The following is a 14,981-nucleotide window of genomic DNA, read 5'->3' on the forward strand; positions in this document are numbered from 1 at the left end:
AGCATCCCTCGTTTGTTGTTTCACGTTTAAAATCATAAGTGCAAACACCTGGTTTAAATGCATTTTACCGCTAGTGAAAAACAAGTTGTAAAGCTGATGCGTGAGGTGTTTATTAATTATACACGTAAGGTTAATTGCGACAACAGTGCGAGTATACCGATTTCATAAGAGAATTAATCTTTTTGATTTTTGAACAGTTCCACCAAAACCACTGCATGCGCATTTGTGACTGTCAACAAAAATGACAAACATAATATTTTTTTATTCTTTAGCGTTTCAAGATTCTCACTTTTTGCAAATAAGTCTGAAAAAAACGCAAATGCTGCCCCGTCCAATGTTTTCCTAGTGTACATTATCTGTACGTAGGGCTACGAACCAATCTTTCTCGAGTGCCCGTTCGTCCTTTTCACCAGTTTGTCGAGGTATGTGAAGAAGGGTGCGTAATTGCCGCTACCCTGCACATGGTGAGCAAAGTGCCGAGCCGGCCCACCCATCAGTCCAAAGGGAACTAGCTTGTCCAATCCCCATGGCCAATCATACACGCAATGGTTTTCCATTAACAACCACAAGAAGATTGGGACGTAGATGGCTCTGGTGAGAGGATGGCTGTTCACGATCTTAAGCCCTTCGTTTGCTGATAAAATGAGCACAATTCTCTCCACGACGGTCAGCTGGTTGGTCACGTGAATGTCGACGGTTGCATGGTCGTGGTGTAGCGCGTGGAACGTTTTGTAGAGCCAGGCGTTCTTGTGGAGTGAGTAGTGAACCAAGAAAAAGAACATATCAAAGACTACCAGAGCACATACGATGTGGATGGGGATAAGGGCCACGGAGGGTGGTTCAGCTGGGAGAGCTCTGGTGGTCTGTACCCATGTCTGTCGTTTCATCTTCCAAACCATCGGATCAATGCCACAGCCCTTATAGTGCTTCACCATGAATGTGTCCATCAAAGCAAGAGGGGCCATATAAAACACACCAGTCTTCAACATCTCCAGGGCAGTAAATGGTATAAAACGATGCTTCTTGTCGATCTTGTACCGATTGAAAAGGGGTATCGAGTCAATCAGTCTGTACATGGGAACGAGCAGTACTGTGAAACACACTGGCGCCCACACGGTTTCGAAGTAGACGCTGTTGAACCACCACTGCTGAAGAAGCCACGCCCATGTCTCATTCACAGCATTCTGTAGGTGCTCAGCCAAAAGCATGCCTACAGGAATGCAGGCTAAAATGCAGCAGCGGAGACCAAGTATTAATGCTGTGGCCATGTCCTAAACACACAAAAAAAAGCATTTAGTGGTAAGCAATACTGCTGTTACGGGTCGAATCTTTAAAATATCTACATAACGGAAATGTTTAAAATATCACCAGTTGTAAGATGACACCTGGATAATTTTTAAAAATAAGTTTAGCTTTTTTGAAACACTGGTGATTAATGGGCCCTTTAAATTAGACTCTGCAAGATCCTATCTGTACTATATAATACACTGTGTTCACGAGCCCGATATACACGTTAGGATGCCGAGCGATAGCGATGCACGCATATGGAGTATACCGGGGGGGGGGGGGGGGGGGGGGGGGGTACAGTGCATTATTTGGGAAATCGTATGCGTTTCCCACCCAAAACCCCTTAGTTTGAATAGAATGTACGCTAATATCACCGCCAGTGATTTCAGCCCCACACTACACAGTATGTATAAATTGATAAACTTTGAGCTATGAACTCAAGGTAAAGAATCGTCGGTACTTTTGCAGTATCCCCCCCCCGGCCCTTATACAAGCATGTGCTCGGCTTTCTTATTGAGCTATGTCGTTCCTTTAATCAATGATTCTGACTGCCACCTAAATAAACCAGTTTCTCAATTAACAAGATAATGTTTTTGTGTTCTCATACCTCATCTAATTCCTTGTAAAACATCGAAAAATTGTTGCATAAATTGTCAAATTAATTTATTTGAATAGTCGCTATTGATAAAAGTAATCAATAACTGAATTTAGCAACAACCAAATACTTGAAGTGAACAAACTGGACTGGATTCAGGGCATAATTTCGGTACCGAATCGTCATGTCCGTGTCCGCGGATTTCTAGTGTTTTTATTGTTAGGTCACATACTGTCAGGATTTAGGTGTGATTTGAAACTACAATGAATTGACTTTCCATATTTTAGAGACTAAATGAAGAGTAATCCGTCTATTGAAAAACTGTAAGCTTTTGTCAACGCACTGTACAGTTACAGTTATTACTCTCCGAATCCAGAAAACTGAAAATTTTACGTGTCCGAAAATGCTTTTGTACAGCGAGGGACTATATTGCGAGGAAATTGTTTCCAAATACGAAATCGGCTTAAAATTAATAAAATATAGCCAGGTTTTCGATTTTGAAGGGAATTTTCCGCACACCCTCTGATTAAAGATGCATACAAAGTCAATTTTTTGTCACAAAAACCAACCAAATGCCAGCATATGGTTTCAAGTAGTATAACTAAGAGAATTACCAAAAGGCATTGTTTAATTTTACCCAAAAAGGATGTTTGAACGGATTTTTCTGCTGGCATTCTAAGCTGTATGTCAATGGGGCAGGAAAGTAGGTCACGAATGTAGGTTAAATTTACAACCATAAATTTAAAGAAAGGAGCAGTCTAAAGGTCTTTTATGGCTGATTGAGTGATCTATTCAGTTTATCCCTTGGCATGTCGAATTTATTTGAGTCATATAAGAATCTAGTAGAAGTGGTTTACATGTGTTACTGGGAATCCACGCTCCACCGATGCTCGGTTCGTATGTACCTTTAAGAAGTCTCGACAGAAAATCCGAAAAGTTGTGAAAAAACAGTGCAAAATTTCTCCCCTGAGGCACCTCCAATAGGAGTGCACATCTCATTCACTTTCCGAACTTATAATTACATTAATTCACCTAAAAAAGTTAGTGACTAACCTCAATTTTCACGTAAAGCAATAATATTCCATAACTTGCTACGACAGCATTTTTTTACCTTGAACTGTGGAAGTTCAAAAAAGTCATGTGATACAAATCATGCGACGCGCAGATTTGGGTGCTAAAATGCAACTTTATAGACCCATATTAAAGATGCATACAAAGTCAATTTTTTGTCACAAAAACCAACCAAATGCCAGCATATAGTTTCAAGTAGTATAACTAAGAGAATTACCAAAAGGCATTGTTTAATTTTACCCGAAAATGATGTTTGAACAGATTTTTCTGCTGGCATTCTAAGCTGTATGTCAATGGGGCAGGAAAGTAGGTCACGGAAGTAGGTTAAATTTACAACCATAAATTTAAAAAAAAAGAGCAGTCTAAAGGTCTTTTATGGCTGATCGAGTGATCTATTTAGTTTATCCCTTGGCATATCCATTTTATTTGAGTCATATAAGAATCTAGTAGAAGTGGTTTACATGTGTTACTGGGAATCCACACTCCACCGATACTCGGTTCGTATGTACCTTTAAGTCAAATATAAATTTAAGAAACAGAATAAACATTTCTTTTATCAAAGACCAAAAACTTAATACAAATTTAGTATATTTACCGAAATCCCGCCCACTAAACGAGAGGTGTACTGAGGAAACCCCGCAATTTACCACGATCGGCAGGGACAGGTGAAGTAGGTTGTGCGGCAAGTTACGATTTTTATCCTTACTGATATATGGAACCCACATATTTATAGCATGTCAGAGACTCATTATCAGGTACGTATGCAAATTATTTAGATTGTAAAATATATATAAATGCTTTTTATAACGAGAAATGTGCTAGTTTCGCTCCACTACGTACTGTACATAATCAAACACATTTGTTATATACTGTATTGTATCTTGTAGATTTGTTGTTAAAATGTGCACCGTGTGACCGACGCAGGCTCATTCAGAGTAATTTAACTCCGACTACAGTTCAATTTTAAGATTAACTTTTGATCTAGTGTTATTTAGAATAATACTGATATTACATTACGGCATGTGCTTTCATTAGCACGTACAGTTTACGTACTGTACAGTATAACGTAGCATTGCAAGCACTTGTCATGTGAAGCATACATAATGTGCTTGACAGTTGTATATATTAATTGAATTATGAATACATCACCTTTTATTTGTAATAATTAGCAATAGGTCAGGGGAGTATTTGGCAAGATTTAACATTTCTTTTTTAGGCTGATAAAAAATTAAAAACTTTCTAACATTGATGTAAGGAAAAAGATGTTTGGATATAGAATGGTAGAAGTATTTATGTAATATGAGCTTTTTTCATGATCATTTAACACTCATTTTCAGTATAAAGGTCCATTTGAAAGTGTAGGGTTTATTTTATAAATCCCTGAAAAATTTTTAATACATGACTTGCTAGTGAAGGTATGAAAATGAAAGTTGAGACATTTATACACCATATTTGCTTACTGTTGAAGTTGTAGATTTTTTACTTTAGTTAAAATGAATTCTTAAGTAGATCTATTCATGGACCTATTAGGTCCATGATCTATTGTAGAATGTTTATGGTTCTAAGATCAACAGTAATAAAGATTTAAAATAAAATCCATTTATGTTTTCTGAGTGAAAAAAGATAAAGCCAGTAATTATTATTTTATTATGTGAGTTCCTAGACTTGTGTTAGTTAAGTACCACTTGGACATATCTTCCGTCCCTCGCTCATTGTTAGTCAATTTTTTTTATGTAAAATTGACCTATATATTGAAAATGGGTGAAAACAGATTGTTTTTATTTTTAGTTGCATGGAATTGTAAATTTTGAATTTATTCTTATTTTCTTTTTCAGATAAAAGAAGAACATTTTTTCAGATATTACAGAATATCTGCCAGGGTTTGAAGTGCCCTGAAAAGTGATCACGATGATATGCTGCATCATTATCATGCATTCCTATTAGTTATATTAAAAAAAACTGTCACCAAGCCCTTAGTGAAAAATGGTTATAAAAGTATTCTTTGGCAGCACTTATATTTTTTGAAACATAAATATTGAATTTTTTTAAAAGAAATATGACTCCTATGGTATTTCTTTAAGATAATTGGATGGCAGTGTTGCAAACAAGTGTTATTATGAAGACATTTTTTCTAATTGGACTCCCAGGAGCCAGACTGCTTTTCACATTCAAACGAGAATTTAAAAAGAAAAAAAATGTCAGAAAAGTAAAAGAGGTATTTTGAATATATTTACAGTCCACATCCATTTATACCCAGTATATAATGCCTGGTGTTCACTAGTACAGGTAGAGCCCTTTTCGGAAGCAAGTTGCATATTCCCATATTTTAATATCAGATATCAAATACAAGCATATGGAACTGTTTTGAATAAAGACATAAATTGTCCTTTGTGATCAGCATATTTTTCTCTTACATGTATTTTAAGTCTTAAAAGGATAGCTAATGTATTTTGAGATAATGCATTTGAAGATGGAACGTGTATGAAAATTTCTTCAGCGAAAAAAGGAAAGTCATTAAGTTCAACCTAGTGCAATGAAAGTGAAAATTTTATATTAATTTTGGAAATATTTTTTGTTTTTATTTATATATTTTTTACATTTTTACACACTTTGTATAACTAAATACTTTGTGTATTCTTACTAGCACCCATGCATATGGACTTCCTGTGCAAGCACAGTTTCCAAAGTAATTGTGAAAACTACCATTTTGGTGGTAAAATGGAATAATATATATTGTATTCCTATGGGTGCTTTACACTACTAGTATTTATGCTTAAATGTGAATCTCATACAAACAGTTGTTAACCCTTCAAAATATTTATTTAAGAACCGATGAATTTGTCTATACAAAATAAAGAAAAACAAATTGATGGGCTTTTTTTAAACTTAATTTTTGGATTCAGAAATGTTCAATTACCAAAATAATTTCATAAGTAACACTGAAACATATGCAATGTACATGCACCGGTAGTAGTGCATAGAAATTAAGAAGGTGCAACAATATCAAATTTACAAATTAGATATAAAACTGACACGCATTGTTTGACTATCGATTGAAAACTGCAATAATATCCAAAAATAACCGGTGATAATTGCCAAAATAAAATACTTCTGCAAATGTAAACAAACGTCGAGTTGGGCCCATCTTAGGTCATGGATGACGCAAAAACCTGAATTTTGCATGATTTTTGGTACAAAAAATACTGTAACATTTGTTTCCAAAGATGGATTTAAATAATTTTTTATACATACAACATTGATTAAAAGATACGTTATCACTTATCCGGAATTTTCCACACACTCTCTAGTTGAGGAATAGTGGCCAAACTTACGATGTTGCCAAGGTCAAATTTTACCGCTCAGTGCGACTTTGACGAACGCAAGCTCGCTCTAAACGACACAATTTCAATATAAGTGTACATGAATATGAAGTCTACATGCCCCACAATCATAATATCGTATTAGACTTGCTAAGTATGCATTTATTTAGAGTATTTAGCTATTCTTCGACCAACAATTAAAATTTTCACAAAATTTGAGCCCGACGTTACGTCCTGGCGCGAGAAAACGACGTTATATCACTCCGCATCGACAGTATGTGTATCGTTTTCAGGGTGCATACAGATGGTCGCAGCCAAGGGAGTGTCCCATAAGAGCAACCCGAGGTCCAGTATGGGGGGAAAAAGAAGTAAGTTTAGATATTCCACGAAAGATAAGCATTCGTACAAACTAAAGCTTAGGAATAATTCTTTTGCACTTTGCAGTATTGTTACTGGGCAATAACATTATATAGTATTTAGATTATCGAAAGCGCGTTCAAAGCCCGTTTCATCGGATATTTTGTGTCGATAATTTGCCTCTTATGCCTTAGAAAACAGTAAACAGCCAACCGACATTCATAAACGCGCTATACTAACCCCTGTTGTGAACAGTTATCCACTTCAGAATATGCAACACCAGTGATGCAACAGAAATCAATTTGATATTATGGGATAGAATCTGAGTCCGGTCCCATCGGGTTCTTTCGGGCCTTTCCGTTGAAATATAGATCATGGGTGGATCCAGCAGCCAGCATCCTGGTATAGGTGCGTGTTGAAAATAGTTCAAAAATCTCGAAACCCAGTGGGAAATTTCAGAGAATAGATATAGTTAGCGATGTGTTCATTCTACGCGCGACGTCGTGCCTCAACTTCTTTTTTACACATCCATTTTCGACCGTTTAAACTCTTTCTAAACCCGTCTAAACCGTCTAAAATGCCCTTTTTATCTTTATATATTCACGATGCACCGCTTTGCTACGTTCTCAAACTTCCCCATTCAGTGTGTGTAGATATTACGTGAAATCATATTGCCTTGGTTCTGCTTACATATAGGAAGGCCTACAGGGTTAATCGACAATTTGATACTTGAAGTTAGTGTCTATTGTCTAGTTTCCAGTTTCGTTTTTCAAAAACGAACCTGGCAACTACATGTAGTACCTACCGGTAGTGTCGATTTTCAAAAACAATTCCTGAGAAACCAGAATCGTTTTTGCGAAAGAAACGAGAGTTACCGCGACCAGAGAACCGTGGAAGCTGGTAAGGGTGTTACGACGAGAGAGAGGGACGACCGCCAATCGATGTCTACGGCGCACAAGCCGGTGTCATGTACCAGAAATTGCCCCATGACAGAGAGCTTTTGCGGAACTTGTATTTAGCCGGACGCTTTATTTCATGACAGCTATCACGAAACGCAGATTTCGCCAGCCATACAGTTCTAATAACAATATACAACACATCTGAAATTATAAGGTCCTACTGTACAGCAATAGATATATTCATTGACAGTGAAATCACTATAGGTCTATATGTACCCTGTGTTACACGTCGTCGCCACTGACGACGTCGTGTGCGATGACGTTGCTCACGCGTGGAGGCCGTGACGCTCTCGGCGTTGTTTGATGTTCCGTGAGCGGGGATTATTTGTTATTATTCTGTTTCTATCGCTGGAAGCCTTATTTTTATTTCCAAAGAATAAATTTATTAAAAAAAAAAAACCCACGCGTTGTTTCTCCCGCTAACATTTATATTTACAATCTGGGCCATAATAGCATTATAATAAAGCGACCTTTTGATAGCAAAACGAGTAAATAGCGTGATTTTTGGAATAGATTAAACAAAAGTTTTCTGGTTATACATGCAATGTGCTAGTAGTACTGACTAAAAGTGTTTGTTCCCTCATTTACAATTTCAAGAACATATTTTAAGTTACAATGTGTGAAACAGCACCCCTCCTTTTTTGGTTATCCCAAGATATGACCCAAATGTCTTCTGTTTGTAGAAATAAACGAAAGAAAGAAAGAATTAAAGAAAGAAAGAACTTTGCAGCCTATATGTTATAATTTGCCTATCGTTAAATCAAGGAGTTATAACAGAGTTATAACTCCTTGGTTAAATAGAAAGTAAATATTGAAACGAAACGTGTCGCCATCTAGTGCTGAAATACCACACCCATACTCTCTAACCCAATGAAGGCTTGATATTTGATTAAAGAACCGTGTGTATTCATACCGAAATATGACATAACGTCCGTAACATTTCTGACGTGGCTGAGGTTTAGTTTTTATCATATATATGCAACCATCATCAACTTTGAAAGAGTTGAAGACTTATCGGGTTTAGAGAGTATATATCAACACCCAAGCGGTCACTAAATCTTATTACTATGTTCTGAGGCAGGTTAGTTGTGGGTACATGAACAACCGCGTACAACCAGGTTATCCACAAAATAGTGTGCAGGCAGACAGGATGTCGGGCTATCCTCCTGGTGAGGGCACGGCCCCTCCACCCATAGGGTTTGAGATGCACACCCCTCATAGCGGCAACGGTGAGTTTGGTTTTTTGGACTCTGTTTTGGAAACATTTATTTAAGGTGACCTTTAAGTTGATTGTGAAATTTTATTTGTGCAAGAGTAAAGATGTGTTAGATTTTTATCGTTCCAGCCCCCGATAATGTATTTGGGTTCATTTTGTATGTCCGATGACAACCTTTCTAAAACTTTGTCTCAGCTGTCCTTCCTACTATGTAATAACAAAACACAAATTGGAGTTATTGACATTTGTGTGATATTAACACATTATCATCATGTTAAAAAATATGCTCACAGGTACCTTTCTAGTAATCCTTCTGCACATATTCTTATACATTTTGTTCTGAAGATCGGTCGTAATCAGCATGAATTAATTTCCATTTATCACTATATAGACATAGAAAAATCATCTTAGCAGTAAGATCTGACTTATTTTCAGTGATATTTAAGCATAAAACTGACAAAATACATCACACCTGAAGTTGATTTTGTTGTCATTATTTTAAGAAATTAAACATCAAGTTTGTAAAGTTAATAATTAAAGAAGTGCTATTGGGTTTCTGATAGCCAATTTCAAATGTATTTTGAGAAAACTTTAAATCTAAATTTAATATACAGCATTTGCCATCAGCCTGGCTTCATTCTCATACTTGTCAGGTCAGAATTTTACATCATGGACTGGAATGTATTAATTAATGATCATTGATGACATAAAAAATTCCCACAGGAATCTCTGCACTAAGATCATGCATTGCTAAGTGGAAAACTATTTCAATTCTATGAATGACCTGTGTCCCTAGGTAGTGATATTCCCACTGAGATATCTTAAGTGCCTTCTTTCTCTGTACTGATAAATATCTTGTGTTTGTAATACATTGTGTGTGCCTAGCACCTTGGTGGCCAGGCATATGGTTATTATACTTAGGGATGTCCCAGCCATACAGGGTGTGTTTGTATGTATGTAAGTGTGTGTACACAGTAACCATATTTGTATATATACTGTGAGAAGTGCTGATATTTAACTGTATAAGAAGTCCCACCCTGTAGTTACTATACAGTCACTTAAATGGAGCCTCTGTGCTGGACACAGTCAATGGATTAACTTTATCAGTATAAGAACCTCTCAAAGTATACTTGTACAGATTTTATTACTAATATATACTATTGTATCACTAAAATGTCTATTAACCGCACCTTGTCATATTTTAAACATTAAATAACATAGCTATAAGACCAATATTGCATGACTTTATTTTGTTTTATTAAAAGCTGAAAGGGTAGTCCTGTACTGTAAGGTATGTGTGTTTAGTCAGCGTTATAGCTAAGGCACTTTAATGTGTGCACTCTGGGGCCTCAAAAATATCTGTTTAGTCATTCTGAAACCAGTTGTACAACTCCCATCAATATGTAAAGTGACCCACACTAATGCAACCATTTAACTGATTGAAATCTGGTTCACAGGGAGAATTTTTAAGGACACTTCCACCACATTTTCACTTTTTTTTTTTTTTAGCTTCACTTGTCATCTGAGGTACATATTATACTGTATATACATATACTAGTACTTACTGGAAGAGTGGGTTTGTATGAGAGCATAGAAGCATAAATATAACAAAGCTTATCATAATCTAAAAACAGACACGCCCTTTAGTCCTTGTTATGCTGATACGGAATATTCATTGAGTGTGTGTTGACTTATTGTTATCTAATATCACAGAGAACCTGCGTAGGTGAAATGTCCCAATTTACTGATAAATTTGTAGTATTTTGTTACATGTTGGAGTAAATGCATCTGCAGAAGGGCTTTTATCATAGTTCCAGTATCATGTTAGATAACTTGTGATATGTGTTTATCATGTAACATTCTCCATATGTGCCCACATGTGCTTACATGGGTGTGTATCTATGAGATTTTTTTTTTTTTTTTTTTTTTTTTTTTTTTTTTTTTTTGTGATGATTTTATTTTTTTGGTATGTGTTTGTGCATGAATGTATGTGTGTGAAAAGCAGTTAAGACACTGACTCAGTGTGTTAAGAAATCTCCACTACAGCAATAGTTCAGCAATAAAATCAAGTGAAGAGTTAATTGACTGAATTTTCAGTTTGCAGTATCTTCTCTCAAGTGTACAAAATATATTGATTATCAAGACAAAAAAAGTAGATAGACTATCTGATAACAATATAAATGTCAGAAATGTATCTTATGAAAGAACTGGACCATGCAATTTTTGTTGACAACTTAAGCATTGTTAATTCTTCTTTATTTACCATTTAACATAATGTTGTTAAAATATTTCCTGCGAAGTAAGCCACACATTTTAACACTCTACATATTGGAAACACATCATTTTAGAGGTGAGCTTCCAGTGAAGTCCAAAACTCGGGGTAGGTCCCAGTCAATTTTTTGCTCGAACACCATATCCTGGTGACACGTTTAATGATGTTTTCAGTTTAAGTAGGAAAAATTTTGACTTTTATTGTTTTTCCTCCTTTTAGTCTCATGAGGTGGCTGCATAAAATAAAAACAGCCAAAACAAGAGCTGTTATGATGGTACAACTATGGACAAAAATATGGTGACCAATGTTTTGTTGCTAATTAATGCAGATGCTGGTCAAAACTCCTTTGATTTTACCACTGGGGGGAAAAACTTGACGCTGCAGTATTTAGAGAAAGTTGATTCTATATCCATTAAAAATGACCTTGCAATTTGCAAGTTATCAGGAAGTCTTAGAGACTGGGGGTTTCAGAACTATCAAACAACATTTTTATGGCATTGAGAGCAAAGACTAATTGCTAAATGTCAGTACAAGACATATTTATCAAAGTGATTTCATGTCTGTTGCGAATCCATTTCGTATTTCTATGAATGATGTTATTTGTTTTTGGCTGATCTGTATAACAAGGGTTGAGGATATAGTTCCTTGAATGCAGCCAGGAGTGCTCTGTCACCAGTTGGAATTTTGCTGGGACACAATTTGGCAGGATTGCACCACAAGTGATTTGTTATATGAAAAGTGTATTTAATCTACGCCCACATACAAATAGATATATCTGTGTGGGATATTGATCAAGTTTAATGTAACTTAACACAAATTATCTCCTATAACTAATATTAGTCTGAAAGACTTGATTTGGAAACTTACTATGCTTAGTGCATTAGTAAATGTTGCCAGAATTCAAAATGTGCACTTGTTAACTGATAAGAATTTTTTAAAGTTGACATCTGAATGTTTTGTTGTGACAGTTTACTTAAGTAAGCAGAGTAGACCAGGAAGAACTTTTTTCAAAGTTCGTTTTAAAGCTTATCTTCCTGATAAGAGACTTTGTGTTTACGATGTTACAAAGGAAATATTAAGAACTTAAAACTGACTAATTTGTTGAGACACTCTAAAGGAAGCAGGTTGTTAATCAGTTTCAGAAAACCACATAAAGCAGTGTCAAAGACACTATTGCATGGTGGATCAAAGTGGTCATAATAAGATCAGGAATAGCAGGCCCGTAGCCAGCAATTTCAAAAGGGGGGTTCTTTTTCTGGAAAAGTGGACCATTTTCTATTAAAACTTCATGAACCTAGATCAAATTTTACCCAGAGCGGACCTTTTTCCAGCAAAAAGGGCGGTTCTTTGAACCCCCCAAACCCCCCCTGGCTACGGGCCTGGATAGATACTGTGAAGGGTGATGCTCATAGTGTGAGAGCAGCATCGGCCTGTAAGGTTATAATGAACCAGGCTGGTTGGACAAAGTAGAATATGTTCTATAACAAAGAAATAGTTGAAAATGACGCAGTGAAAGTTGCACTTAAATTAGATAAGTGAACTTAAGTCAGTTTATTTATAAACTGTTTGTGTTTGATAAATAACCAATAAAGTCTTTTTGTATGAATTTAAACAAGAGTTCATGTTTCATTTTGCATGATTTATGCTTTAAAGTCTCATTTCATGACGAACCTATATAATTGTTCGATATAAAATTCAAAAATTAAACGAAACTTACCTGTAAGTTGATGTTTGATTGTAATTCTATGAGACAATTATAGGTGAGGAGATGAAATGCCTCTCCCACCCTCCCTTATTACACAACTTATGATAATAGTGATGTGGATTATTATCAAAAAATGAAGATTAATAAAAACTTCTGAAGAAATCATGCAAAAATGCTTCAAAACCTGACGCGAATGCGCACTGTGCATTCTCATTTCATCTCCTCCTATAATTGTCTCATAGAATTACAATCAAACATCAACTTACAGGTAAGTTTCGTTTAATTTTTGAATTATACACAAGTGCTCTGCCTCCCGCTATTCAATTAAGTCAAAACTCATCAGATGTGAGAGATAGCAAATTTTTAAGTAGCTATCATACCCTTTTATGTTTTCTCAAATATTAAGAAAAAGGGGAAGTGCCTGGAAATAAAAAATGTTGGCTTTTTTCCCTTTTAATTATTTTCCCTTTTACATTGTTTTCATTCATTCTCCTATTAATGATATGAGGAAGCATAAATCTTTAAATAGATAAGTGGCCTTAAATGTATACAACACTGTGCACAACAATAGAAATGCATACATACAACACTGTACACAAAAGCATGGATGAACACAATAATGTGCACAATAGCAGAAGAAGGTAGAGATTACAGCTATTAGCGCCCCATTGTTGTGGCATGCCAGTCTCCAAAAGGGCACTGCACTCGCCATGAAGACTACAGTGTGATCTATGTTGTTATGTGTTGTTTGTGACAGCCCAAAGCAGTGGTGGCTGCTGGTCCTTCTGGACATTAATAACACAACATAGCCTGCATTTCTGGGTTGCATAATAACATACTATAATTCCTGCTGCTTTTAATGTGCATTGTGCAGTGGGCAGTTCAGCGGGTGAGTTACTATTGACCTACAGCTGGTGGATAGAGGAGCTGGTCACTCACCAGTTGGGAGTGGCTACTATATGCAGTAAGAAGCTGTAGAAGCAGTGACAGCTAATGTTTAAGTCTGGGTGAGAATTGCTGTGCAGCAACTGTAGGACCAGCTAGAGCAAGAAGCATTGACAGTGAATCATCAGTTGTGCAGCAGGAGGAAGTGACTTAGGGTTCGTTAAATCATCAACTGCTATAGCAGAGCAGAGCTAAGGAAGGCTGCAGCAGGGACAACAGGATACATTGAATTATTTGCTAAGAAGCCAGGTTTTATATTGGTTTGTAGTCATGGACTACGACAAAGAAGTGATAATAGTGGATAAGGGAGGGTCAGAGGAGGAAACACCCCTCACTGGTAATGGCAGTGTCAGGAAACCATCGCCATCTGTCTCACAGGAGAATATCAAACTGGAGGAGATGGAGGGTATGTCATCTGCCAACACCCATCAACAGAAGATGCATATATATGCTCAACATATTGAATGAAAATGCAGATCTTGGAAAATGGCACAAGATCAATATAAAGACTTCATGAAAACATGTTCTGGTTGGCTTTATGCTAAGATCAAGCAGGGTTTTTCATTGCAGTAAAACTCAGAACTGAACCAGTCCTATAATACTGTACTTGAACCTAGGGCACGTTGACTTATTTATGTATCTAATGCACAGATTTGTACTACCTGGTTGATCTCAGTATTGTATTCTATTTCAGGAATGACTGGTCCTCCCCCACCACCGCCAGCAGAAAATCTGTATCCAGTTATAAACCCTGGCCCCACTCCAGTGGAGGTCCCTCCCACCACACCAAGCTCAATACCCATAGGATTTGAGGGACAAGGTAAAGGCACTCTACTTAAAATGGGATGTGTGTTGGGAGGAGGGAAGGGGGAGGCTTGTAGCAAAGCCAGTATGGGGTTCTAAAAGATGAAGAAGTATTTCCAGGATGAATTTTTTGCAATATTTCTAGCTGCGTGAATCTCACAGTCACCTCCTGTGTGTGTGTGATGACCAGCACAGCACTTGCATTCACTCCATTGTAACAAGGCATGTGCATGCTAATATGGAACTGTTCAGATATATGGGGGGGACAAATAGACTATAATTAAACAATTAGCATCTAATTAGACAGTCAGTCCATAAATTAAGCTGTGGACTGGCCTTTGCCAACAGATGCCATTTGGATTGTGGGGAAGGGGGACAAGAATGATTTGATTACTTTAAAAAGAGAAAGGGTAATATTTATCAGTCACTACCTTAATCAGGGGTTAGCAG

General features: G+C 36.6%; 2 protein-coding genes across 11 annotated transcripts in view; one reads left to right on the plus strand and one right to left on the minus strand.

Moving 5' to 3' along the window:
• Positions 1–93: 93 nt before the first annotated feature.
• On the minus strand, positions 94–6,922 carry LOC106178152 (cholesterol 25-hydroxylase-like). The gene is made up of 2 exons (XM_013561218.2): positions 6,871–6,922; positions 94–1,271 (listed from the first exon to the last, which is right to left on the minus strand). Exon 2 carries the CDS (start codon positions 1,266–1,268, stop codon positions 369–371), a length of 900 nt encoding a protein of 299 aa, XP_013416672.2. The 5' UTR covers positions 1,269–1,271; positions 6,871–6,922; the 3' UTR covers positions 94–368.
• A 1,678-nt stretch (positions 6,923–8,600) lies between these two features.
• Positions 8,601–14,981, plus strand: part of LOC106178187 (anoctamin-4) — a 34,078-nt gene continuing 27,697 nt past the window's right edge. For 7 of the 10 annotated variants that reach the window (XM_087000648.1, XM_087000646.1, XM_087000675.1 and 4 more), the window contains exons 1-2: positions 13,678–14,133; positions 14,422–14,547. In XM_087000648.1, the coding sequence (XP_086856774.1) occupies positions 13,998–14,133; positions 14,422–14,547 (262 nt within the window). In that variant the 5' untranslated portion in view covers positions 13,678–13,997. Of the gene's footprint in view, positions 8,819–13,677; positions 14,134–14,421; positions 14,548–14,981 lie in introns of those variants that run through there. The other 3 variants (XM_087000654.1, XM_087000669.1, XM_087000705.1) reach the window with 1 other exon arrangement.

This window comes from Lingula anatina, chromosome 1 (assembly GCF_051362555.1).
Source record: "Lingula anatina isolate TDL-2025a chromosome 1, LinAna3.0, whole genome shotgun sequence".
Lineage (NCBI taxonomy): Eukaryota > Metazoa > Brachiopoda > Lingulata > Lingulida > Lingulidae > Lingula > Lingula anatina.